At 35.4% G+C, this 27,023-nt stretch overlaps 1 protein-coding gene across 2 annotated transcripts; it reads left to right on the forward strand.

The window, feature by feature from the left end:
* LOC121426588 (calpain-7-like) lies at window positions 1–27,023 on the forward strand. Of its 2 annotated transcripts, XM_041622941.1 has the most exons (21): window positions 1–373; window positions 5,184–5,289; window positions 6,351–6,532; window positions 7,200–7,264; window positions 9,518–9,850; window positions 10,440–10,529; window positions 11,587–11,713; window positions 12,443–12,528; window positions 12,933–13,026; window positions 13,813–13,959; window positions 14,907–15,134; window positions 15,636–15,780; window positions 16,123–16,222; window positions 16,974–17,100; window positions 17,515–17,587; window positions 18,448–18,512; window positions 18,993–19,457; window positions 21,692–21,754; window positions 24,269–24,408; window positions 25,232–25,321; window positions 26,326–27,023. In XM_041622941.1, the coding sequence occupies exons 1-21, from the start codon at window positions 95–97 to the stop codon at window positions 26,468–26,470; spliced, it is 3,150 nt and encodes a 1,049-aa protein (XP_041478875.1). In that variant the 5' UTR covers window positions 1–94; the 3' UTR covers window positions 26,471–27,023. The 2 variants fall into 2 exon arrangements, with proteins under 2 accessions (XP_041478875.1, XP_041478876.1); XM_041622942.1 differs by lacking the exon at window positions 18,993–19,457 and having other exon boundaries at window positions 18,448–18,593; window positions 26,326–27,014.

Genomic DNA, 27,023 nt, shown 5'->3' on the forward strand with positions numbered 1-27,023 from the left:
AGAAAACCTTGTCAACTTCCGTACATAAATAGTTTGTTATGCCATATTCCTTGTACATTTATTTGAGTTAAAAGTTGAAATTCGATAGCTCTGAATGTTTTGGTCTAGTTACAACCGTCTATATCCGGACAATTCGGGAGCGAGCGGCAGTTTTAGCAGCCAAATGACTGACGACTTCGGAGGATACGTGGTGGTGGACTACTCCGACTCGGCATCGAGCTCCGCCGGTGGAGGCGGCGGCGGGCATGGCGGGGGGAGCGGGGGTGGCCGAGGAAGGGATGAAGAGCTTCTCCGAGATGCATATGACTTTGCATTGAAAGCTACGGAACAGGATAGCTTGGGCGAATACAGAACTGCTATATTTTATTATGTGGTAAGTATGGCAGTGCCTAGACAGCTGCCAGCCGGCAGCTGTCTGTTTCGAGAAGTTTTTTTTATTGACATTTAAAATTTTTTATTTTATTTTTTATTTCTCCTTTCGCCCCCGAGATTTTTACTTTCCTTCCAAATGATCTAGCCCTAAATAATGTAGATGGGATACAACTTCATTTCCGACATTTCTACGATATTGATTTCATTTTTAAACAAGAATTCATCAAAAAATCAAGAAATATATTATGAAAAGTCGGAAAACTTGCCACCGTGTTTACGTTGCCATCTTGATTTCATTGTCTTTTGCTTTAAGCACGCATATCGCGTGATAAGGGGTTACAATATGGGCCTAGGCCCTAGTATATCAAGATTGTCATACAAAATAGTGGTTTGACATGTAACATTGTCAAAAATGTTTTCCAAATTTGATTCAATTGCCATTAACAATACATGGAGTAACTTAACAATCCAATGTCATGATTGGTTATGAAAGCATGGATACACACTGTAGTAGCATAACACTTTGTCATGACATTGGATTCTTAAGCTAACCCCAATAGGAGCAATAATTAACAGAGTAGACTGATTTGTGTCATTTGAAAGCTGGGGCCCATTTGTCAACACCGTCAATGTAAAAAATCTGACTTTTTTTATTAATAGGTTATAGTGAGCTATGAGTACGTTAACCGTTTCATGAAGCCCTCTCTGTCAAGATTGGGAAAAGTGCTCTTGCTCTTAAAGCAAGAGGTACAATGTACAGAGCATCCTGCTTCGCTAAGAGAGGAGCATGTTTTTTTTTTTTTAGCTGCACTTACATGTAGTAACTTTGTAGAATCAATTAAAATGGCACTGTACATACTCCACACCAGACCTGCCAAATATTATAGTACAACAATACACCAGTCATTGGACTGTGCTTTATCAGAAGAAGAAGTCCCAACAACCAGACTGAATATTTATGACGCCTCCGAACATGTCATAACTTCTTTCCTAATGACGTAGTGGCATCATGTCTAGGTAGACTACATTACAGTATGACATGCAAAAGTGCCTCATAATTTGAAAATTATAATCTTACGTAATCAATCATAGAAGTTCAAATTGCATTGCAAAACAAGTGGGATAGTCAATTAGTTATTCAATAATAATTGTAATGCACAGAAACTGTTAAAATTATTGGTAAAACACCACAAAACCATTCATTTTGAAGTAGTAAAATAATTGAAATGAAGATTCTGCCATGTCAGGCTATCCATAACTGGACTCGTATTCCTTGTTTTCAGACCCTTATCAACATTTTGATAAATTCTTTCTCTAATCTATGCATAAAATTTTTTAAATCCTATATTTCTGTATCTGAAGATTTAAACAATGTATGATGTTTGGAATCATAAATACTGTAAATTATCAGGATTTTACAAAGGAAACCTACATGTATTATGGTTTACCTCTGTAAACTGTTAAAATTCAATATCTTGCCCGTCCCCGGGGTTACCCATCTCAACGTCCACATGTGATTTTTAGTCTTGAAATTAATTATTCATTTCATTTTCTCAGGAATTGAATGCTCCAGTCTTCATGGTTTAAGTATGTATGATGCATAATTTGCCTCTGTCATTATTTTGATAAGATTTATTCCCAAATTCATCACAATAATTAAAAGTTTTATCATAATTTTGCTTTTTGAAAACTACATGTATGCCCTTTTGACTAAAGCTATGTCTCGTCTGCTCTTTTGGCCAATAGTATCAATATTAAGGGATTCTAGTTAAGTTCAGTGAGATTGGTTGGTGGATAAAGATATGACTGACTTGTCTGGGAGGCGTTTCATCAATATTTTCGTCCGACAAGTTGTCAGATCTGACAACTTTCCTGGATTCTGATTGGTTGAGAAGCACTGTTACTACATGTATAGTAGAGCATGATCGGTTAAGGGTTCGCATTGAGGTGAAAAAATTTTTTTAAAGTACTTTTATCAAATTTGCTTTTGAAATAATCTTTGATATCTCAGGTTTCAAAAAACTAAGTTTCATGAAGATTGATGATTCCGAAAGTACTGGAATAGTCCATTTTATTCATGGGGGTGCTGCTACCTCTCATCACGGACGGACATTTCTACTCAAATTAAAATTCACTCTAGTTTTATTGTTTTTAAAGTTACTCTAATTTGGTTTGGATGTTCTTGGACTCTGAACATTACTCTATTATCATACATAATATAGTAGAAAAAAAATATTGGGAAGTAATTTTTTTGGTAGGTGTTAACATTTCCATTTTGAAATTTCCGTCCGTGATGGAAAAAAAGATGAAAAGTTATTTTATTCTTTATCAGAATAGAAATAAAAAATAAAAAGGTTTAGAGGTATCTCTCTAAACGCTGTACATCATTTTATTTGAACATGGCAGAAATCCATACATTTTATCCATATCATAAACTAAATCAAAAATGATCACGGACGGACATTAATTTCATCACGGACGGACAAAGTTAATTCACTCAAATGAATTTCACTCTAGTTTTGTTTTCAAAGTTACTCCAATTTTTTTTATGGTCTTGCACTCTGAACATTAATCTATCATCAAACATAAATTAGTAGGAAAAAATATGGGAAGTAAACTTTCCTTGTAGGTTAACATTTCCGTCCGTCCGTGATCATTTTTATTAAGATAATGTCTATGGATCCAGCTTTTTATTCTTTGTCAGAATAGAAACAGAAATAAAAGTGTGTAGAAGTATTTCACTGGGCACTGTACATCATTTTATTTGAACATTGCTATAAAAATCCATACATTTTATGCATATAATAAATCAATCAAAAATGATCACGGACGGACGAGTGAAATACTTGTGGAAAGATTTTTGTATGCAAATGAGAAACTTTGCTGAGCAGATTATGAATTTAATTTTAGCTTCTAATTGCAGTGAAAAATGGCTCTGAGAATTATTCAGAACTCAAATGGAATAAATCTACAACTCTTCACAATTGTTTGTGATATCTTTGTTTGGCTGTTATTGGGGCTATATTGTTGTCAGGAAAAATTGTTAAACTTTGGAATGCAGATAGAGTTGAAAAGCTACATGTACATGTATGCAAACAAAAGCGGGAAACAAAGTATGGCAAGAACAAGTGAGGTTCAAAGCTGTAGATTTCATCAATTCAAGCTTGCAGAAATTGATGGAGAAGAAGTAGAATGCAATGCATAATCTGATAAGCAGAAAAATCAATTTTTACATGTACAAATCTATGGATTCACAATGCTTCTAACAGAACATGACATCACAGTGAGATCTGTGAAAATTACATGAATACCTTTTTTTGAAGTCCATTTTGGAGCTAATTTCAAGCAAATCGCTTATCTGGTAAACTGTGAAAATGCATAAAGCTTGCACTGCAGTGTTCAGAAGTTTTAATAAGCTTTGGATTGGAATATTAATTTCAATTTTGGATTCGGTCAGGGCCTAAATACATGAGGGCTGTTGATGTTATGGGGTGTCTCCGCTTTGATGTGCAAAAGATGGATTTAAAGAGAGCCCCTGACAAGTATTCATCCAACAAACAAGCATAAGGATCAGCAACCTGTTGATCTTTTAGATTTAGTTTTTGGACCTTAAAAAAACATCTTTACTCTTGGAAAATTAATGCCTAAAAATCATCATGATCATAAAAATACTTGTATCAACATGATCATTAATGAACTAGCTGTTGATTTTGAACCTACTAGTATTACACACCATTTAAAAAGACAATATTCTTTACATTTGATTTTGACAAGAACTGTGTTTTATAGAGCAATTGTATGTCTAGATTATACTGTGCATCTAGCATAGAAATCAAGTTGCTACATCTTAAGTCAAGTTGCAGCAACTTGACTGAAGTTGTACATGTAGCAACTTGATTGTGCAACTAATACTGTTTAATATTATTGAAATATGTACAAATCATCAATACAATAGCATTTGTTTACCCAAAAAAGTATTAAGAACTTCTTACAGAGTACTTCCATTGTATTTTAATTGTGTCCGTCCTGATGGAAAATATTTGCAATTCTCTCAGAAGTTTGATATTGGTTAAGAATTCAATATGCTGAACATAGAAGCTAACATACCCGAGTATTAGTTTCATAAACAATTATTGGTCCATGTAAAGCTGTTTAGATAGAAACAATAAAAATGTACAAAAATTCTAAAAACCACATTTCTATCATGTCCGTCCGTGATATGGCACATTTAGTGGATACCTATGTTTGTAGGTAACCATGGCAACAAACTTTTTTCATCATTCAGCATACTTTGTCCTACCCTTCACTATAAAACACAAAGGAACCTTGTTCATCTTATTCCTAATTTGTTACAAGCCTTCAAAACTTTCAAAATCTATCAAATGTCCGTCCATGATGAACTGATCATGCTCAGTACCGGTAACTGTCGGATGAAACAGGACTTGTCGGATAAAACGTCTGACAAGTCCTTTCATGAAACGCTCCCCTTGTGTTGAGAAACGGGCCCCTGGGTAAGCACTGGGGGTAGGCCTACATGTATGACATGAACCATGCATTAGATCTATCAAATTCCTGTAGATCACTGTGAATCTAGAAATCTCGCCTCAATATGAGTAGGAATAGATCTAGTCAATCTAGATCATACATTCATGTAAAACCCCCAAAGGTGAATTTATTTTTCTTGCTCTGAAAATATAGAGTTTACAAATTTGACTGATTTTGTATTGTTGATTAGTGTATGAAAAGAAAAAAAAAATAAGAATGCATGTTCACTTGCTCAGTGTAAATGCTTCTTTTTTTTGTTCAACCAGGAGGCTATACAAGCAATGTATAATGCTCACCTTGCTAACCCAACTAAGAATCTATCAGAAAAATATGCAGAGTATGCTGACAGAGTGAAGGCACTGAAAGATATAGGTAAGACATGCATGGTATTCTCCCGACCAAACTCGGAATTCTGATTTTTTTAAAATAATTTAGTTTTCTCCAGATTTTTTTTCACTATTTTTTTACCCGAAATCCTTTGTGCGAGAACATTCTCATGCTGTTTTTTTTCTTTATTTTTACTGTTTTCCTTAGTCAAATGGTAATGCTATCATGCAGACTTGCCTTGAAAAATCACCTTCGATTTTTTTGTTAATTATGCAAGAGCTTGTAACCCTGACCGGGGCGTCTCGGACCTCGGCGGGGACTTAGGCACCCTTGGCTGCTTCTCAGATTTTTTTTTCAAGAGGGAATATCATGCGTGGTAAGAGTACATGAAAGTATGTATTAATTCCAAAAAGTTTTGCAATATTTGAAAGTATAAACAATTTGCTTCTTTTTTATGGGGGGTGGGGGGGGGGAAGTAATATTCATCCATGCATATTACACATAGCACATTGATAATGTCGGTGCATATGCGCATGTACATGTATGTCCTCCCCAACAGTGAGTTGGTTTGAGTAAATCGAGAATGAATAAAACAAACATAAAAATTTTATCATAATAGAATGCAAATAGATGTACAAGTGACATTTTCAAAGTTTCATTTAATAAAAAAATATTACAAAATGTAATATTGCCTATGAATAAGCAAATGATGTCATATACTCAATATTTCTAATCGTTGCACAAACAGGCAGTTCCAGAAACAGATGGTATCATCGTCTCACCATTTTTCCTAAATTTATGATGTAAAGCATGGTTTGATTCAGGGTAGACATTAATTATTTTTTCAGGGGCTATTTTTCTGTCACCTTTAAAATTACTACCAAAACATCCATGTTTGTTCAGGTACTATCTTTATTATTGATTCATATACCCTGTTTTATTACTTTTTTGTTATCCCAGCTTTTAATTCAGAGATAAAAAAAATAAGAAAAATGATTGAATGAATTTTCAAGACAGTACAGCAAACTGCTTTATTGTCTTGTTTAAGTTGTGTATTGATTGATACGTATGTTTAACATAAAGTGATGAATCATTGTCCATTTTAGTCAACAAGACGGCAGGTGGCAGTCATGTCGGTGCCGCCAGTGTTCAACCTACATGTAGAGTCAGCGAGGAAGCAGAGAGAGCTAGCTTTTTGATTTATCAGGCTTTTCAGTTAGAAGAAGAAGGAGGAGATGAGGAGGCAGCAGAACTCTATCTAAACGCTGCAGAGCTCTGCATCAAAGCTGTAAGTCGACCCCCCCCCCCTTTCCCTAGTCTGCTGGCGAAACCTTTCACTTTCACTATAGTGGTCTGAATATGCAGCCTAGGTCCTTGCCAATGACTTGTCTAATTGCTTACTCAGTATTAAATCTAAGCAAGTTGTGTTTGTGCTAGTCTTGTGTAAAGACCAACTTGTTAATCAAAGTTTCAGTTAGGGGCTGTACCTGCATACTATTCCCCAGTAAGAAATACAGCTGGCAATCACAAAAACAATGTCTCTTCATTCAATTGAGTATATTTCTTTATGACTAGAAAATCATCTGCTTTAAGTCCCGATAGGTATGTTGACAAATTCTCTTTGTAACAATGCTGCAGGAAAAGATGTGCTGTATGAAACACAGAATAGATTGAATTGAAAGTAATACCAAAATGTAAGATTTCAATCTATTTTTTTTGTGTTTCATTTTGTCCCAGCTTCATTTTCTGTTCACCATTAAAAATTGCTATATGAATCCGTGCTACTGACCTACATATGGCACTTTTGTTTTCATAATAGACGTCTTTACAGTTAAATCTTCCATTTTTACATTTTGTGCACAAGAACTAACATATTGATGTGTAAATTTGCTTCTACTTTTTATTTTTTAACATTTCCTTTAACTGTTAATGTTCTTATCTTTATACTATTTTAGAGTAAAACAAGTAGTCCAGAACAGAAGACCAAGCTAAATAGACTAGCCAAGCAGGCCCTTGACAGGTAAATTAGATTTAAGAAAAGAGAGAATGTTGTTGGCAATATGTGACCAGGCATGACGAAACCCACAAAAAGTCACCATAAATGATTTTTTTTTTTTAGTTGAAAGAGAAATACAGTAATTTTAAGATGCTATGTATTGGATGTTCCTAAGCTTCATTCAAAAGAGGACACCACTGACTACCACAGAGTGTTACTTCTGAGAACCTAAAAGCTACAGCACTGACGTGGACAGGATACGGCCTTGTCTTAACTGCCGTGGTGCATTCAATTTTACCTCGAACTGGCCTATTTAATAAAATGTTCTTTTCTTGATAGTTGTCGATATCGGTAAGATTATTTTTACCAATATATTGACAGAGAATTTTTTTTTTACTGATATTAACACTGATTGGATGTTCCTAACCCTTATTCAAAAGGGAAAACTATTGACTACCACAGAATGTTACTTTTGAGAAAAGAAGGATTATAGTTGACACATCTATTAAAGCACACTTACCCTCACAAGATTGTGCAAGATTATAAAAATAGTGGATTAGAACTCATTCAAATTATCTAAGAAGGGGTCATTACTAAATTGGATCCAACTTTGTTTCCCTTATTAAGCGCATCCATTTTTTAAACATCGGAGATATGTATGTAAATAAGGAAAATACTTTGGTTTTCAGGAAGAAGAACAAATGGCAAAATAATCCAATATATTAGAATATCAATCTAAGGCTGATTAAAACTGTCAAAACAACCATTTTGGTTTTGTTTGGAACATCCCTTTTTCTGAAGTCAATAGAAAACAAATACTCTTAAAAAAAATACTAGAAACTTTAATTTGACCCTTCTGACCAAACACACTTTTGATGTCCTTCTCCCGAGAATCTCACAGTACATGTTTTTGTTGGATTTTGGTGTGCCTGGTCGCATACATTTATGTTGGTATTTAAATTTCACAATTGGGTTTAATAGCAATGTACAAAACTCTATGGCCCATATTCTGAAGTCCGGTTTAACTTAGACCATGGTCTAACTCTGTACTAAAATTATGGGAAGCCAAAAGTGTCAAAATTTTTATTAATTTGTATGTTTCTTTTGTTTACTGTGCTTTTTCCTGATTCATCATTGGTGAAGACAATCATCTATTTATACTTCCTACACAATTATGAATGATTTGAGAGACAAATGAATTAAAATATTATATTTCAGTGTTAGTGATTTATGTAGCAATTGGCTATCCATACTTAAAGCACAACTTTAAACCTGAGTTTAAGTTAAACCCGACTATAAAATACGGGCCTATGTTGTCCCATATTCTGAAGTCTTGTTTTTACTTAAATTCATGTCTACAGCTGTGGTTTAACTGGCTGACCAATTGTGACGCTACTTTCTAACAGTTCAGGGTCGATTTGTGCTCATATTTGTTAATCAATTCATTTATAAGTGTCTGGAAATAATCACAAAAATAGTTTTATTCACTATTTAATGAATGGGTTAACAACACAGGTAATGCAAGGAACATACAATGTAAACAAAACGTTGACAGATTGGACTTCACATGATTTTAGCACGCAGTCCATGACCTAATTTAAACTGGACTTCAGAATAAAGAGGGGCCTTTGTTCTTGTTTATGTTCTTCATATCATCCTCCTCACCCTTCTTCGCCACTTCTCTTTTCTATCTATCTCACTAAATGTTCTTATTCTATTTTCCAGTACCACCCCTTCTCTCATTGTCTGCTACCCCCAGGCCTTGGCTTATCTCTCTTTCCCTCTCACCTCCCATGTCATGGAATATACATGTATCTTGCAAGAAGATCTTATGTTATGATACAATACTGTAATTATGTTTTTGATCATTTGCTTTGTAATTATATTGTTATTCATGAATTGTTAATTTTCCCATTCAGTGTACTGTGCCTCTTTCATATACCAATAAATAAATTAAAAAAATTGATTAATTTTTTTTTTTTTTCAAGTTCATATTATGTTTCTTTACAAACTGTTTACATGTAGATAATAAGCAGTTTGAGAACTGTGCTATCTCATAAATTTCAAACTTCAAGAACTTAGAATTAGATTAGAAGACATTGATGCTTGCCTTTCATGTACCTGGTAATATAGGAGTGCCTTGAGCACCTACATGTATTAAGGTGGATGCGTGCACGATACAAATCCTATATATTTATTTTATGTACTCAGGTATATTGCTCATTCAGGGAAGTAGTAGAATAATTTGAATATATGTTCTCTAATTTCAAATCTTAGAGCAGAGGCGTTGAAGAAGAAATCCGTCACCAGCAGTCTACCATCCCCTCCAAGGGACAAGCTTTCCACCAAGAACCAGAATCTACCAAACGATAATCCCGTTCTAAACCTCCCAGAAATACCCAATGACCTTCCCAGTCTAGACAATGAGACACCCTCCTCTGCTACTGGTAAAAACACCCCTAAGGAGAATGGAAGAGGCAGGAGTACTAGTGGATCTGCGGGCAGTTCCACTACATCCGGTAGGGGTGGTGGTGGTGGTGGCAGTGGAGGTAGCAGTGGAGGAGGAGGTGGTGGTGGTAAATACACTCCAGAGGAAATCGCTGTTCTCAGGTAGGGACAAATCTAAATGAACAACAACAAGACATATCAGGTTAAGCATTATTTCCAGCCTTCGTGAAAAAAAGTTTGAATAGAAAAAGAAAAGAACAGCTCAAACGTCCTTATACATTGTACATTAATATGAAGATAATGATATAATAATAATAGAATAATAAGTACATGTACTACCTGAGTAAGTCTGGTTCTCATATCACAGCATTTGGTTTATATAAACTGTATCAGATACTACATCAACACTCTATCTCATTTTTTTTACTTAAATTAAATTTCCTAACATTTGATCTTGATTTTTAAAGCCTCCATTGTTCATTGCTATTTCTTGAGTTTACTATAGCTATGAATTTAAATGTATATATACTTCCACCATTGGTAAAGCGTTTAATGGAAAAAATGGATTAACAACCAATGATATTAGCCTTTTTGAACTACTGAAATATAAAACTGAAAGTTTCAGTTTAATAGAGATTGCTCGTCTTTTAGATACTGTATGTTGTATAATATTGTATCCCTAGTTGTATTTGTTTCTCTTGGCCCAAAGTACTTGTCCTGATAGAAGAATGCAACTGTCTCTATTTCACAGAAAAACCTCTGAAATCAATGGACGGTCGTATCTGCCATTTATATCTCAAGCAGACCTCAAGGAGAGATTTGCCTACCCTGTGCCTTTCACGTAAGTCATTCTCTATTATTTTCACTTTTATAGCTTTCCAAGGGTTATTGAAGTCTACTGATGCCTGTGAAAGGAATATTTTTCAATTTCTTTCCCTATTGTACCACATAACACTCCAAGGAATGAGATCTACCCCTATTCAGCAATCCAGAGTTTTAAATTTTATTGTTTCCTCGCGGATTGTAGATGGCGGGCTGGGTGTTTCATAAAGCTGTTCCTAAGTTAAGAGCGACTTTAAGAACGACTGGTGATCGTTTCTTATGGTAAATGGTATATTCGTTAGCGATGGTTTAGCGATGGTTTTCAAAAAGGATCACCAGTCGTTCTTAAAGTCGCTCTTACATGCAGCTTTATGAAACGGCCCCCAGGTTCATCTACTTCATTTCTCTTATACCTCCCTCTCTCCACATAGCACAATTCAGTGCATCCCCTTCGTCAACACAGACCTTGTAACTCTCCTCCTCCACTTGCTCCTTCCTAATCTTTCTGTCTTTCACCTTCACCTTAGAGAAATATTTTCACTTGACATTCACTCATTTCTTCCTAAAGAGGGATTGAAGCTGCTGAATCATATGTCTCAAAGACTTTTCACAAGTGTCTCGGTGCAAGGCAAAGGTTGACAAAATGTTGCCTTGATGCTCTCTGTCTATCCCTATTAACAAGTGGAATGCGTTTCCCATGAAACTTCCAGATTCTGTTTATATATATATATATATATATATATGAGTGTTTTTTTGTGTGTGTGTTAGTAATTAAATGATTGTCTGAAGGGTGTTGCAAGAAGATGTTTGCAATCAATCACAATTTTTTAATGCAAATTTACAAGTGATTTATCATTTTGACTAAGTCTAATCAATTTACACTTGTTGATGCAAGAAGCAGACTATCAATGCATTGCAATTTTTCATTAAAATACATAACTTTCAATTGATTTTTAACCTAACCTTAACTCTCAATCAATTACAGGTTTCTTGTAGCACCCCATTATTGTTTTCCCTCAATGTTTTCTTGTGTAGTTTTTGCTTATTAACATGTACGTACATATATTTCAACATAGGGATAAAGACGGCAAGCTTGTCTTGTGCACTAAACAGAAGGATAGGTTAGGGAAGTGGGTTCGTCCATCTGATATTTGCAGTGATCCTAAACTAATCTACGCCGTATCAAGCTTCAGTGTCAGACAGGTAAAATGCAACATTCAAGTGCAATAAACTTTTCAAGTACAAGTTAAGTTAAAGTTCACATTTTGAGTTTAAGATTTTTCAAATGATGTTTTGTGAATTCCTAAATCCTAAGAGCTAGCCATCTAGATCACCCATGTTGAGTGTAATGATATACCATCAGTACTGCCCTTTGATTTACCAGCCAAAGGGTCAAGGTACCTTTTTAAGAAAGTTACAAATTCCTTATAATTGTGTATAAAATGGCAAATGGAAGTTTGTCCTTATCATTTGTCAGTTTGTCCTCTGATTTTATAATCTCCTCAGTACTATTTATCTTGTCGATGAAAGAGCGCCGTTAGAAAATGTTTTTTCGCTCGTGGTTCAGAAACGCCCTCACACAATGCCCTTATGTATGCTGCTAAGGGCGTTTTTGCATTCATGCAATGTACAAAAGTGTGGTGTTAAGGGTGTTCTTGTACCGATACAACGTATTATCCTTGGTAAGAAAATATCAAAATTGATTTCTCTCATACAGGAAGTATGCAGAGATGTTGATCTCTTGTCATTGGAATATCAAGTGGGTTGATAGTATCACTTATGCATTTGGAAACTTTGATAAAAAAAATAAAAATGAATCAGTTATTATCCACAACTCATCAAATGTACAAAGGAAATGGGTAAATTATCTTTAATCAGTTTACTAGATCAGATATGAGTGTTTAAAGTAACTTCATAAAATTTCTTTTACAGACAATTGTTCAGGACTGTTCATTCCTTGCATCATTAGCAATATCAGCCAATTATGAACGAAGGTTCAAGAAACATCTACTTACAAAGTAAGTTTATTTTTGTCAACATCGCTCTTTCTTTCTCTCATTCTCCATCTCTATCCCCCTGTCTTACACACATATATATGCACACTCTCCCGTACATATTTCAATGATCATATCTGTTATACAGAGTTTCGGAACTGCTTATAATGCAAGTTATGTTTAACAAATTGTGTATTATAGATTTATCATGGAAAAGCCTTCCAGTCCTTACTTGGTTAAATGAGTCCCTGTTTCCCTTTGGGGCAGTATTATTTTACCCATATGCTTACGGTACTGAACCAATCTACAATCATTGTAAGAAGTTTGCGGCAATTGCTATGTCAATCAATATCAATGTGTCTTTTACAACAATAGTTATTTCATTTCACTGATAAGATTTTTGTTCCACCCGTATCTTTGTGTTACAGCATTATATACCCCCAAGACCGTAGTCACAAACCAATCTACAATCCATGTGGGAAGTATATGGCTATTCTGTGGATCAATGGTGTCAAGAGAAAGGTAGAAATCCATGGATACCAAAGTAACCTATCGTAGATATTTGTATATTGTTGTAGTGTAGCCTTGTTTGTTAGTTTTCAATAAAAACATACCCCCCCCTGGAACAAAAAAAGAAGGAAAAAAGGGATTGCACAAATTATTCTGAAGGCTTTTTTTTATTAAATAGGTTCAATGATGGGAATTGGTTATGTTTTGAAACTGATTTAAGGAAGGAACTGTCTGAAAGTGATTGTCCCAAATAACTCTATCTTGCTGTGAGTCATATGCTATGCAATTGTGAGACTCTACAGAAATATTCAACCAAAACGTGCTAGCAGCATTGTCTGATAAATTCAGTACAAGAGCATCTAAAGAGAAATCCTTCACATATCACCATTTTCCGTGAAGATGATAAAAGATATGATTGTTTTCACATCTCTCAACTACAAAAATTTCCTTTTGGGAAATGAAGGTACGATAGCTTTAAACAAAGAAGCTACCACCAGGGACTTTTTTTTAGGAAAGAGTGATGTTAAGCTGCTTTCCTTTGTACCCATGTTCGACTCAGATGATGAGTTATGAGCTAATCTGCCTCTTTTAACCAGCTGGTTAGAAAGGTATGGCAGTTCAAAACCAAATGGAATGTTATGAATCCTTTTTTTTTGCTTTAGTACCCATCAATGTTTCTTGCATTTTCTAGAGTTACAGCTCATCTCAACAATTTCCTGCTTCCATGCAGTTCCCTAATCTCCTTGTGAAACATTTCTGAATATAAATAATGAATATATGTCTACTGTATTACTGTAGGTGATCATTGATGACTATCTTCCTGTGGACAAGCATGGCGACCTCTTGTGTTCATTCTCTTCCAACCGCAATGAATTCTGGGTATCGCTGCTGGAGAAGGCATACATGAAGGTCATGGGAGGATATGATTTCCCAGGCTCTAACTCTGTAAGTTATGAGTCATTCAAATAGTAAATAAATTGGCAGGTTCAAAGATGACTCTCCTGGGCCCTGGTGCATATTGTATTAACTTTGCTATCCAAAGCTATTTTTAATGGAATCCTTGATTCTGATTGGCTGCTTGGCATTGTTGCCATGGTGGTTAGCATTGGATGGCAAAGTTACCGTAATAATGACTTTTATGCAACTGGAAAATGGTTGGTGTTTCATACAGTTGTTTGTAATTTACCAGTGACTTAGTAGCTGACTACAGCACCTAATAAGAACATTTTCCAGCCAAGCATAAAGTGTATAAGACACCAACTTGTTATGTCTGGTGGTCTACCATGTCTAGCTCTGAAAGTTCAACCTTTTGATTAGATTTGATTTATTTATACCATCTCCACCCCTGCCCGTCATGGTAGACCCGTGGTGTAGTGGGTCTGACTCTTGCCTTATAAACAGAGGGTCGTGTGTGCGAATCCCACCGCGGTCTAGCGTCTTTTGGCAAGGTGTTAATCCACACTTTGCCACTCATGACCAAGTTGGTATAAAATGGGTACCCAGTAGGATTTGCAAGTCATTTTGCAGTGTACATGTAGCTTGTCCATTACTGTGTCCGCCTCAACGGCTACTGACTGGCGGATGTGCATTTATTGTATGCAGGAATGACTGATTGAATCCGATGACCGGGGAAATGATATATCTGTAAAGCGCTTAGGCACGTCATTCCGATGTAAAGCGCCATATAAAAGCGGATTATTATCATTATTATTACCCACCATCAAATTTCAAAGTACTAGTAACCTGTGGCATAGGAGAAGTATGCTGCATGCCTTTGGAAACAAAGAGTGGCACATAGACTTGTCAAGGAAATGATGCATGCATATGTAGAAATTGACCAATTTTTATTCCCTGATTCAATAAGATTTTCACCCCTTTCATCTTTTAATCAGAACATTGACCTTCACGCCCTGACTGGTTGGATCCCTGAGAGAGTGGCCATTAGGATGAATTCTCCTGACTTTGATGCTGACAAGGTCTTCAAGAAGCTCTATGAGCGCTTCCACAGAGGGGACGTTCTCGCAACGGTTGCAACAGGGATGTTACCTGAGGCAGAGGCCGACCGGGCAGGACTTGTCCCTACCCATGCATACGCCATGCTAGACATTAGAGAGATACAGGTAAGTAGGTCTTTATGTGCTTAGGATTATCAAAGCTTTATCGATTGGAAGAGAATCTAAATACTTTGATTTAGAACTTATTTCAACATTGAAGTGAGGATAATTTCAACATTCTTGCAGCTTTAGCCATGTGAATGGCCATTCATGCATATCTTTAACCCTATATAGCCTGGGGCACTTATTATCCCCCCCCCCCTCGACATTTGTTTTGGTAATATTTAACCTTGGATAGTTTGTACTATGATGTTTATTATTTTGTATATCAAGTCTTGCACAGTCATCAATTTCATGCTGTTCATGATCAGAATAGTGATCGCCAATGATTTCCATTGAAAATACTTATCACAATGTCAAGAATACTTGGGGTATTTAAAAAACCAAACTGCAATTTTGAAAGGAATTCTTTTTTTCTTAAAAGAATGTTTAGACCAAAATTTAGGATTTGTTTGCATATATGATTGACAGACAAATTGAGATTTTTTTATTTGATATCCTTGACAGGGAAAGAAGCTTCTTCAACTCAAGAATCCATGGAGTCATCTTAGATGGAAAGGAAGATTCTCAGAAGCAGACACAAAGAACTGGACTCCTGAACTTCAGAAAGCTCTCAATTTTGACCCTAAGAATGCACAGGAGTTTGATAATGGTTAGCCTGATTCTTTTACTTTTTAACACATATCACTTTATTATCTAACTTCTCTGTGCCCCTTTAAAGGATATTTAATGGTATTGCCCTGCCTTTGCTTAGCAAGGTATACTATATATGTAGAACACAAGCATTTTAAGGAATTCCTGCCAGGTTGGCTTACCCTTTTACCCTACCTGGGTCACATGTGTTTGATATACCATACTCTAGAGCCACCATAAGAATGAGACCAAATGGAAAGTAGACAGAGTGCCTGTGATTCAATGTAGACCTCCAGTAGTTTCTCAAATGAAATGATATGTCTCCTTTGCCATTTTATCTGAAGTTTCCTTCTTTCCACAGGTGTATTTTGGATTGATCTTGCCTCATTATGCAACTTCTTTGATGTGATTTATATGAACTGGAATCCCTCCCTCTTTCCACATACCTATATAATGCATGGGTAGGTAGACTTCAGATTGTTATATCAAACTGTTTGGTCCATATTCTGAATTCTAGTTTAATCTAAACCATAGTCTTAGTCTGGGAAACTTGTCTCTGTTCTTATACTGTAGCATCTTGGATAATACCTTGGATGTAGGCATTTAAAGTAATGGTGAAGAAAGTTATAGTTTTTTCCTCCAAACACGTATTGCACCTTCATTCAATGAATTGAATCGTATTGTGTTGTCACCTGAAGCTGTGCAACGGTACTTTTTGGACAGTACAGAATGTTGCACATTCAGCCTGTCACTTGCTTGCGTACAACAAGCTAGGTAGGCGTTCAATAATAAATGCAGCATTTATTATGCACCATCTGTCTACTGAACTATTCTGAGGAAATGGGGGGGGGGGGGGGTGCTAAGGAAATACAGATAACAATGTTATAGAGATTGTTTCAAGTTTGGCTACCCAATGTAAATAAACTATCAATGTAGACCATGGTTTGTGTTACACCAGAGTTCAGTATACAGGCCTTTGTTTGCTGAGCTAGAACCAGGTGAAAATAAGGACTATGGATCTTATGTGATGTTTCCTGTAAATTCTCCCCTAATACCTTTATGCTGAATTTGTTGAAAATGATTTTATTGGTCAGTTGTACTTCATAAGAATACAGATGCATGTATTACATTGAAATGATTTTATTGGTCAGTTGTACTTCATAAGAATACAGATGCATGTATTACATCGAAATCTGTTGTTTTATACCTCAGTATGTGGTCAGCAGCAGAAGGCCCTAAGAAGGACAACATCAACATTGGTAACAATCCACAATATCGCTTAGAGGTCAAAGGTCTTGGTGCTATGTGGATTCTTCTCACAAGGCATATTACAGATAAAGTATGCATCAGTCAATAGTGAATTTTAGTTTTGTGTGTTAGCAACTCTGTTCTAGTTTAATGAGTACATTGTTAATATAAATAATTGACACAGTTGGGCTTACTAACACTGAAACCTTAGTTACTACATGGAGCTTGAATTTTGCCCCCTGTGATGAAATCAAACATTCACTATTTGGAATCTGTATTAATTTACTTGCTGAATCAAACATGATAAATGGATGGCATTTACATATAAATACCATTGTAGGTTTAGGCCACATATTCAAGACATGTTTGAGATTTCAAGGCATTCATTTCTGTGTTTCCATGTTTTTGTATCTTTAAACTTTGTTTTATACCCCACCCCCTCTTTCAATTTACGTTAGAATTAATTAATGCATCATATCCTTATCACATTCTTTTGCTAATTCAGGATGACTTTGCAGACAATAAAGAGTTCATTACTCTTCTGGTCTACAAAGGAGGAAAGAAGGTCTACTACCCAAGTAAGTTCAGGCACAAAATTTCTCTTTTTCAGTCAGAGATCATTTAATTTTCAATAAGTTTCAAGGCTGCTTTGACTAGAAATGATTTATTCAAGCTTCAAAAACTGTTATAATTTTGATATTGTCACCTTTGAACTGTTTAGATCAGTAGTTGTAACTTCAAAAACAACGTTTTGATATTTCATGTGGAAATATTTATAGTTATTTGTACCAAAGAGATCTGTGTGTGTACATACAACTATTTGAGAATATCATTCTAACAAGGGCAATCTATTTGTATTACAGTAAATAAGACAATTAACATAATTGAACGTTTGTTGCATCACACAAACATGTAGTGGACTCGTATACTAAATTCAGTTTCATATTATTTTTACACCATTCTATACAATGGAGGATTGAAACCGACCCTTCTTTCTGAAATGATTCTCTTTTTGAACTAATTGTAATTGACCGCCCACAAGTTGTTTTTTTCTTAGAGGCATTCACAATAAAGTTTGGAGAGGGGGTGCATTAAATTAATAATTTCTCTTTAAATACATGGGTTTTCGTAAGACTACAATTGACAATAGAGCTGTTCTTTATGTTAAATGAAATTATATTTACCTTTACAATTCTAGTTTGTGCAAAAGCCATTGAAATAGTTTTTAAAAGTATCAAACTTTTAAAATTTACAATATTCAAACGTTATTTTCTGACTTTATCATACACATTCAGTGTTTAATACACACAGCTTGAATTTTACAAATATTCCTTAAAAATCGCAGAGAAAATACAAAATGCAAGATAAACAGTCTCATATTTGTTATTTGGAGTTGCGTGCTTGAAATGTTTTGCTTTGTCCTCTCTCCACCAACCAGATGATCCAGGACCATTCATGGATGGAACCCGAATCAACAGCCCTCATTATCTGTGCAAGATGATAGTGAATGATAAGAGTTCATCAATCTATACCATCATAGTGTCACAGTTTGAGAAGAATAATACCATTCACTATACACTTAGAGTAAGTAAGATGATAGCAAATGAGAAGAGTTCATCGATCTATACCATCATAGTCTCACAGTTTGAGAAGAATAATACCATTCACTATACACTTAAAGTAAGTAAGATGATAGCAAATGAGAAGAGTTCATCGATCTATACCATCATAGTCTCACAGTTTGAGAAGAATAATACCATTCACTATACACTTAGAGTAAGTAAGATGATGGTGAATGATAAGAGTTCATCGATCTATGCCATCATAGTCTCACAGTTTGAGAAGAATAATACCATTCACTATACACTTAAAGTAAGTAAGATGATGGTGAATGAGAAGAGTTCATCGATCTATGCCATCATAGTCTCACAGTTTGAGAAGAATAATACCATTCACTATACACTTAAAGTAAGTAAGATGATGGTGAATGATAAGAGTTCATCAATCTATACCATCATAGTCTCACAGTTTGAAAAGAATAATACCATTCACTATACACTTAAAGTAAGTAAGATGATGGTGAATGAGAAGAGTTCATCGATCTATGCCATCATAGTCTCACAGTTTGAGAAGAATAATACCATTCACTATACACTTAAAGTAAGTAAGATGATGGTGAATGAGAAGAGTTCATCGATCTATGCCATCATAGTCTCACAGTTTGAGAAGAATAATACCATTCACTATACACTTAAAGTAAGTAAGATGATGGTGAATGAGAAGAGTTCATCGATCTATGCCATCATAGTCTCACAGTTTGAGAAGAATAATACCATTCACTATACACTTAAAGTAAGTAAGATGATAGCAAATGAGAAGAGTTCATCGATCTATACCATCATAGTCTCACAGTTTGAGAAGAATAATACCATTCACTATACACTTAGAGTAAGTAAGATGATGGTGAATGATAAGAGTTCATCGATCTATGCCATCATAGTCTCACAGTTTGAGAAGAATAACACCATTCACTATACACTTCGAGTAAGTAAGATGATGGTGAATGAGAAGAGTTCATCGATCTATACCACCAGTCAAATATATGTATATTGCTGTACACATGCATGATCCCAAAAAGGCAGTTAAAGGGGTGTTTTTTCAGTTTTGCATGTGGGCCGCAAATGTGTTTAAGGTATGTTTTTTCCCCAAGCTTTTTTCCCTTGGGCTTTTTTCTCGTTTCTGAAAAGTGTTCAGTTTCTTCCCGAGGGGGGGGCATACCCAGCATGAATATGGTTTTGTCTATTTTTAAGCTTATTGTAGGCAAGTAGACCATTACGTCAAACCCATGTTAGGGGAAAGACCGCAGTTCAGACTGCAAACTGCGGTATTAGACCCCAAATTGTGTTTGAGATCATTTCCAAGCCCTGGGGGCCGTTTCATAAAGCTTTTCGTAAGTTAAGAGCGACTCTAAAAACGACTGGTGATCATCGCCAATGGTGTGTACCATTTACCGCTAGACAGGATCACCAGTCGCTATTAACTTACGAACAGCTTTATGAAACACCCGCCTGATCAACCCCGCTTGGCCAGGTAATCCCGCTGTTTCAATTTCACCTCCACAGGCCAGATTATGAGCGATGAGCCAAGGATGAAATGATAAACAACAGCTATGCTATTACGTAAGACTTCTCTGCCTGTAGTAGGACCTTCGGAATGAAATTATTGTATTCGATATTTAATCACGTTTTCAAAGGCATTTGTATTCAGAAATTCAATGTTAGTCCATTTTCAATTTTGAACGAAGAAAATCGACCTCGAAATAAGGAAAGTAAGTGAATAAAAAATGGCGGCATGCTTTGCTGGGACCTTGCTCGGGCTGTTATGTTATCTTCGGACCGAGGTCAAGAAACAGGTGTTTTGATACTTACTTGGGCAGTAGGGTTTATCGTACTGGAGAAGAGAATTGAAAAACCATGGAGTAGGTCCATGGAAAAACTGGGGTATAGTGTTCTGAAACGGAGGTTTTCGTCATGCACAACTAGTTTAGGGTTCTTATTCTGGCGACAACTTGTTCAGCTTCCAAAAAATGGGTAAATGAAGCCCACAAAAAGCTTGTTTAGGGGGTTATTTTGTACACAGAGAAAAACTCGTATAGTGGGTGTTTGGAAATAATTTGGCCACGCGTGTGTACAGCAATACATTTGACCTCCCCCCCCTGGGCTTTACCATTAAAGATAAATTCCTGTTGTGGTAACAATCTCAAAATGAGTTCACACAGAATCTAATAAAGTTACCACCAAGTGTTTGTATGTATAAATAAAAAATATGCGCCAAGTGACTCTGGAAGAAAATGCATAGCTGCTGAGAACTGAGAAAAATAAGCACAGAATTCAATCGAATGCCATGTATTTTTCCAAGCAATATAAAAACACTGTCCCACATGTTTTTTTGTGTTGGTGGTCATCAGAATTATTGACTTTGAGCTAAGATTTCATGATTTCACAAAGATAAGTTTACAATAATGTACCAGATCTACATGTAGATATATGATGATATGGTAAAAGCTTACCTTAATTTCAAAGACTTTTTCATGAAATAATTGTTTGCTGCAATTTTTATCTTTTACCTTTGAATTATCACAATTTGAGTAGAATAACATGAGCACTATACACTAAGTGTAAGATTATGCAGATTATTTCACAGATGTCTTTTTTAGGGATGTAAGCTTAAGTTAAGAATAATTATCCAACAAATTTCAGAGATGCAGCTTGATCATGTTTTTCCTGAAATATTGAATTTTCATATCGAGCAAACTTAAATAAAGATGAGGATAAACCTGCTCTTTTTATATACATCAAACATGGAAACCTGTGACTCTATGGGGCTTCAGAGATACAATCTCCAGATTGGAACCAAAGATTTAAACCTGGATTGGATCTCAAGCTGCTATAAACGAAAATATTGCATAAATTATATAGATAAGAAAATTGAGTTGTACATAAAAATAAATGCAGTTCTTGTATTGTTTTTTTTTTGCAGCTCAGGAGGTCTACGTGATTAGCTGTTCAAGTTCAAAGATAATTTTGATTCAGCCAGTTACTATTGAGGCACAAGAAACCATATCAGTGATGATGTTAGTACAGTGTCCTATTTTTTTCTTTTTTTTTCTTGTTAACTCACAGGCGTATGGAACATGTGAATTCAAGCTATCAAAGATCGTGGATCCTTACAAGTACACTAAGAACGTAAGTCATAACAGACTTGTTATTTAGATATTTGAATATGCTTTACATGTACGTAAAGCATATTATGTTATTTTATGTTATAATAAAATTGAATAAGTTTAAAAAAAATCTTTTTACATTTGTGCTTGCATATAAATGAACTTTTGGATATGATTGTAATGATTATAACAAATATTTTAAGAAATATTGATTTTGAGAGAATTTTCATTTATTTGTATTTTTTGAATATTTTCTTCATGGAGTTTGATAACATGTTCTAAAAGGAGCACTAAGCTAGACCAGAGACCATTTATGTGTCTAGTGTGCAACACTACACAGTTACAATAATCTGAGATGTCCCAATAATTAGTTCTCTTCTTCACTTTTGTAGTATAGAAATGGTAGAAAAGAATGAAGGGTTCTTAAGTTAATTTTGAAAGTAATGAACAGTATTAACCCTAAAAAGACTGGGGGGGCTGATTCAGCCCCCCCCTTGACATTTTTCGCGATAGATCTGCCGCGCGAAATTTTTTGACCGCGTCCCTTGCTGACTTTTTAATTTCAAGTCTCGCGCAACTTTTGAGACCAAAATTGTGACCCCCGGGTACGCGGTTCTAAAATTACGCAACATTTCGTAAGTGCATGCAGACCCAAAATTACTCAAAAACGTTAATTTGTGTACAAATCCAATGCAAATAGTGTTCTTAGCCAAAATTCATAAATGTATCATTATTTTTCCTTTTACTGCTTAAAATCAATTAATTTTATCTTGTTTATGGTCAAAATAAAGTCCCTGACAATTTCCATTGAAAAAACAATAAAAAACAAAAAGTCGAAAAACAAAGAAATACATAAGAAATTTAGAAAACAATAGAATACATAAGAAAATAAATGTGATTTTGAATTTTTTTAAATCAAGTCGATCAGATGCCTACTTACAGTATGTGAAACAAAAATTAGCATTTCAGGGGCATTATTTATTTAATTAGAGCAAACTTATGATTTTACGCATAAATTAGCATAATTAATGAGCAATGAGATTTTTGCAGAATTTGATGTTATAGTTTTGTAGATAATGCCATGGGTAACGCGTGTGCCAATTTTCGTCGCGATCGCGCGATCGACGGCCGAGATCATAAGGGGGGGCTGAATCAGCCCCCCCAGTCTTCTTAGGCGTTGAAATAGCCCAGTCTATTTAGGGTTAATACTGCAATGGGATAAAAAGAGAATAAGTGAAAATATCAATTATAAATTGTCATAATCATTTTCTTAAAGTTACTTCAATGTTTAACCCTAAAATGGCCGGGGAGTTGAATCAACCCCCCTCAACATTTTCGCGATCATTCCGCTGCGCGAAGTTTTTTTATCGCGCCACTCGCAGAGTTTATACTTTCAAGTCTCGCGCATCTTTTGAGACCAAATTTATGACACCCGAGTACGCTGTTTCGAAATTACGCAACATTTCGTAAGTGCATGTCAGACCAAAAATTGTTCTAAAATGTGATATTGTGTAGAAAGTCAATGCAAATTGAGTTTTCTCATCTTATTCATAAAGATATCATTATTTTTACTTTAGACAGCTGAAATCAATTGATTTTAGCATAATTATGCTTCAAAACGGTTGTGCAATAAATCTGGTGAAAAAAACAAAAGGTTGAAAAACAAAGAATACATAAGATATTCTTAAAACGATAAAAATCATAATTGATTTCCAAACTGAAGTTTTTTTAAATTGCGATTGTAGAATGCTACAAAGAATATTTTTACCAAAAATTAGCATTCTAGGAGTTTTAATTTGTGAATTAGAGCAAAAAATATGATTTATGCATAAATTAGCATAATTAATGCATATAAAATAAAATCTCATTATTTTGGAAAATGCTACAATACAGTCTTTTAGATTACATCCCACACTACCAGCGTGCAAATTTTTGCGGCGCTAGTGCGATCAGCGGCCGAGATCTCAGGGGGGGTTGAACCCCCCGGTCACAGAACAGCCAAAAAAGCCCGGCCTAGTTAGGGTTAAGTTGTTCAAAATATTAGCAACAACATGTAGAGGGAATGTGAATTGAATTGAATTTATTAATTGTCTTCCACAAAACAAAAGTTACGTATGAATCTTCGTATTGCTCACATCTCATAATACACATAAAATATATTAACCAAAAATACAAATAATCAAATATAAAAGAAAACAATTCGAAGGGCATCAAACTAAACATTTCATATTTCTGTTGAGGTCCTGGAAGAGCAAGTTAAACATGTATGTTATTTGATGTCCCCTGGCCCTCATAGTAATGGACTTAAGCAATCAATTGATTAAAAGTACATGACAACAATCATATGTATACATGTACATGTATATACAGTATATAAATCAGATGATTGCAATAAATTTGTGGAAAGACAGAGTAAAAAAAAAAAAATTAGATATTTTGTAATATCACTTTTGTGTTATTTGTGGCTACAACTGTACCAAATTAGATCGACCATACATGATAATACTGAAACATCAGCATAATTGGTTTATAACAGATTACTGGTGAATGGAAGGGCAAGACGGCAGGAGGATGTGCTAATAACAGAGAAACATACGTCAACAATCCAATCTATCAAGTATGCCTTCAAGATCATACCAGAGGAAACTCATTGCTTATAGACCTGAAAGGACCAAAGTAAGTCATAGAAGGTGGGACGGGTTATTGTTTTTAGGAGAATTTAAAAGGGATGGTGATCAAGTTGTTACGGGGGGCAACAGGGAGGGGGCTGTGAATACATTCGCCAACAATTCAGTCTACCAAATATGTTTTCAAGATTACAGCAGAGAATACACATTGCTTATAGACTTCAAAGGACCAAAGTAAAAGTCATAGAGGGTGGGATGAGTGATTGGTTTGTGATCAGATGGGGGGGGGGGAGGCCTGGAGGGAGGGAGCTGTGAATACATTCACCAATAATTCAGTCTAATAAATGAATTTCAAGATTGCACCAGAGGAAACTCATTGCTTATAGACCTAAAAGAACCAAAGTAAGTCGTAGAGGCCTGTATGCTGATGTCTGGTTTAACTTTAACCATGTTCTAACTGTGGGCTTAAAGTATAAGAAGCTGACAATCTCAAAACTTTGTTAACACTGTATCGTTTACTGTGCTCATTCATCATGTTTTAATGATGAAGCAAACTGTTTAAGCTACATTTTACAGATATTAGTCGAGTGTCATTCGAGCCAGCCTATTGAACCTGTACCATGAGAGATTTATTTCATAGTTGGCTTTCCATAGTTTAACCTCAACTTTAGACCACCATTAGAATATAGACAATTTTTTTTCTAATGATGAGGATGATAGCAAAGTCAATGAAAATGACAAAAATGATGATGATGGTGCTGGGACAAAACTCCCTGTTGTTGAAATAATTTTAATGATAATAATATGATGGCAGTAATGCATTGATGATAAGCTTCCTTATTCAATTCTTGATCATTTCTTATGATCCTTAGGAATTACCATGTAGGGTTTGAAGTTATATGTGTCTCGTCAGAAGGGAAAGGCAGCACACGATTTGAGAAGAAGATGAGTGGAGACTACCGGTAAGGACTCTCTCATATGTTACTCAAACTTGATGATAAATATGCTTGTACTTACATGTGTTTAAATTGATCTTAACCCTTAACGTGCCATGAACACATATCTGTGCATCCACTGGAGTGCCACGAACACATTTTCGTGCAATGGTCATACAACTATTGTTATGCCTATTGCATTTTGAGGAGTGCATTGCATGCATGAGTGATTCCATTGTTCAGTTCAGCTTATGGTCAAGAGGTTTAACAGTATTGTCTCATGAGGGATTCTATTTTTTTAATAAATAAAACATTTAAATATAGACTCTTTGAAAAAAGTGGCACTCGCTGATTACAGTGAATGGCACATTAAGAGTTAATACCTCCTTTATGCAGCAATAATTACCCTGGCTCTACCAGAGCCACTGTTACATCCTCATCATTCCAAGGATAGCATAGAAAAACAATGATACAGACCACTCTGGAAAACAATTGAATAGCCCTACTGCTACAATCATATGGCCACAAGGGTTTGTATCATTTGTAAGCATCAGTATCCATCCGTAACGTAATCTGCATGATCCGCATACATGCAGATAGGCAACATGAGTTTTGAAAATCTCAAAATTGCGGATGAAAATCTGTAACCATCTGCAGCTATCGTGGACTTGTGACTGCAGCTTTAGCCATTGATTGGATAACTTATTTTTGTGTTTGATTGATTTACCAAGATGTGCAGTTAAATTAACCATGAAAATCATGTGTACATGTACAAATCCAAGTTATTGGACTCTTGTAGTGAAATTATTTACCAGCCTGGAAACAACTGATATTGCTCTAGTTCATACCTGTAATGTTTTTCTTCATTTATTACACATGTTTCATATCCCAAGTTTGAGAGGTGTACGTTCTTTTCGTCAAATACACGTACCTCAACATTACATCGCAACAAGTTAAAAGCATTAGAAAAACTTGTGTGGACTTCCATAAAGCAATTAAGTATTTATTTCATATTTTTTTACACCTTTCAGGAATGGATTCACAATACTGGAGTTAGAAGACATTCCTAGTGGTGTCTACAACATTCGACCTACGACCTTTAGCCCTGGTCAGGAGTCACCTTTCTTCCTTACGATATCATCGTCCTGTCCAATGAAAGTTGTTCATCTCCACTAAGACCTGGGATAGAACCATGATTAATAATAGTGACATTGTGAGAGAAATAGGTTTTTATGACCTATGAACTTAAGCACGGGTCAGGAACAACATTTTTCCTTATGATATCATCATCCTGTCCAATGAAAGTTGTTCATCTGCAATGAGAACAAAGATAAATCTTGATGGATATTAGCGACATTGTGATAGAAATAGGATTATTTGACCTTTGACCTTCAGCCTGGATTCTGGAATGATGTTTCAGGTCGGACCTGGATGTAAATAGTCATATTTGATTGATACACATGTGTCAAACCTTTATTATACACACATATTGTCTCTAAATCTAATATTATGAGGATTCACCTGATGAGAGTTAGCTAAGTAATTCCCCTGGGGCCAGTCAAATATATCGCTGTAGTACACGCGTGACCCCAAAAATGCGGTTAAAAGGGTGTCTTTTCAATTTTGGCCGCAGGCCGCGCGTGCACTCATTAAGGGTATCAAAAATGCCGATTTAAAAAGGAGTAGTTTTAAAAGACTGGTCAATGGTTAATCGCAGGGTCAAACGTAT

This window comes from Lytechinus variegatus, chromosome 13 (genome assembly GCF_018143015.1).
Source record: "Lytechinus variegatus isolate NC3 chromosome 13, Lvar_3.0, whole genome shotgun sequence".
Lineage (NCBI taxonomy): Eukaryota > Metazoa > Echinodermata > Echinoidea > Temnopleuroida > Toxopneustidae > Lytechinus > Lytechinus variegatus.

What these genes read in the sequence shown, in the direction of transcription:
- LOC121426588 (XM_041622941.1), top strand. Translation starts at nt 95, where the DNA reads ATGTTTTGGTCTAGTTACAACCGTCTATATCCGGACAATTCGGGAGCG. An exon ending in CTGCTATATTTTATTATGTG is followed by an intron (nt 374 to 5,183) that starts GTAAGTATGGCA and finishes TTGTTCAACCAG; the next exon opens with GAGGCTATACAAGCAATGTA. An exon ending in CCATTCACTATACACTTAGA is followed by an intron (nt 19,458 to 21,691) that starts GTAAGTAAGATG and finishes GTTAACTCACAG; the next exon opens with GCGTATGGAACATGTGAATT.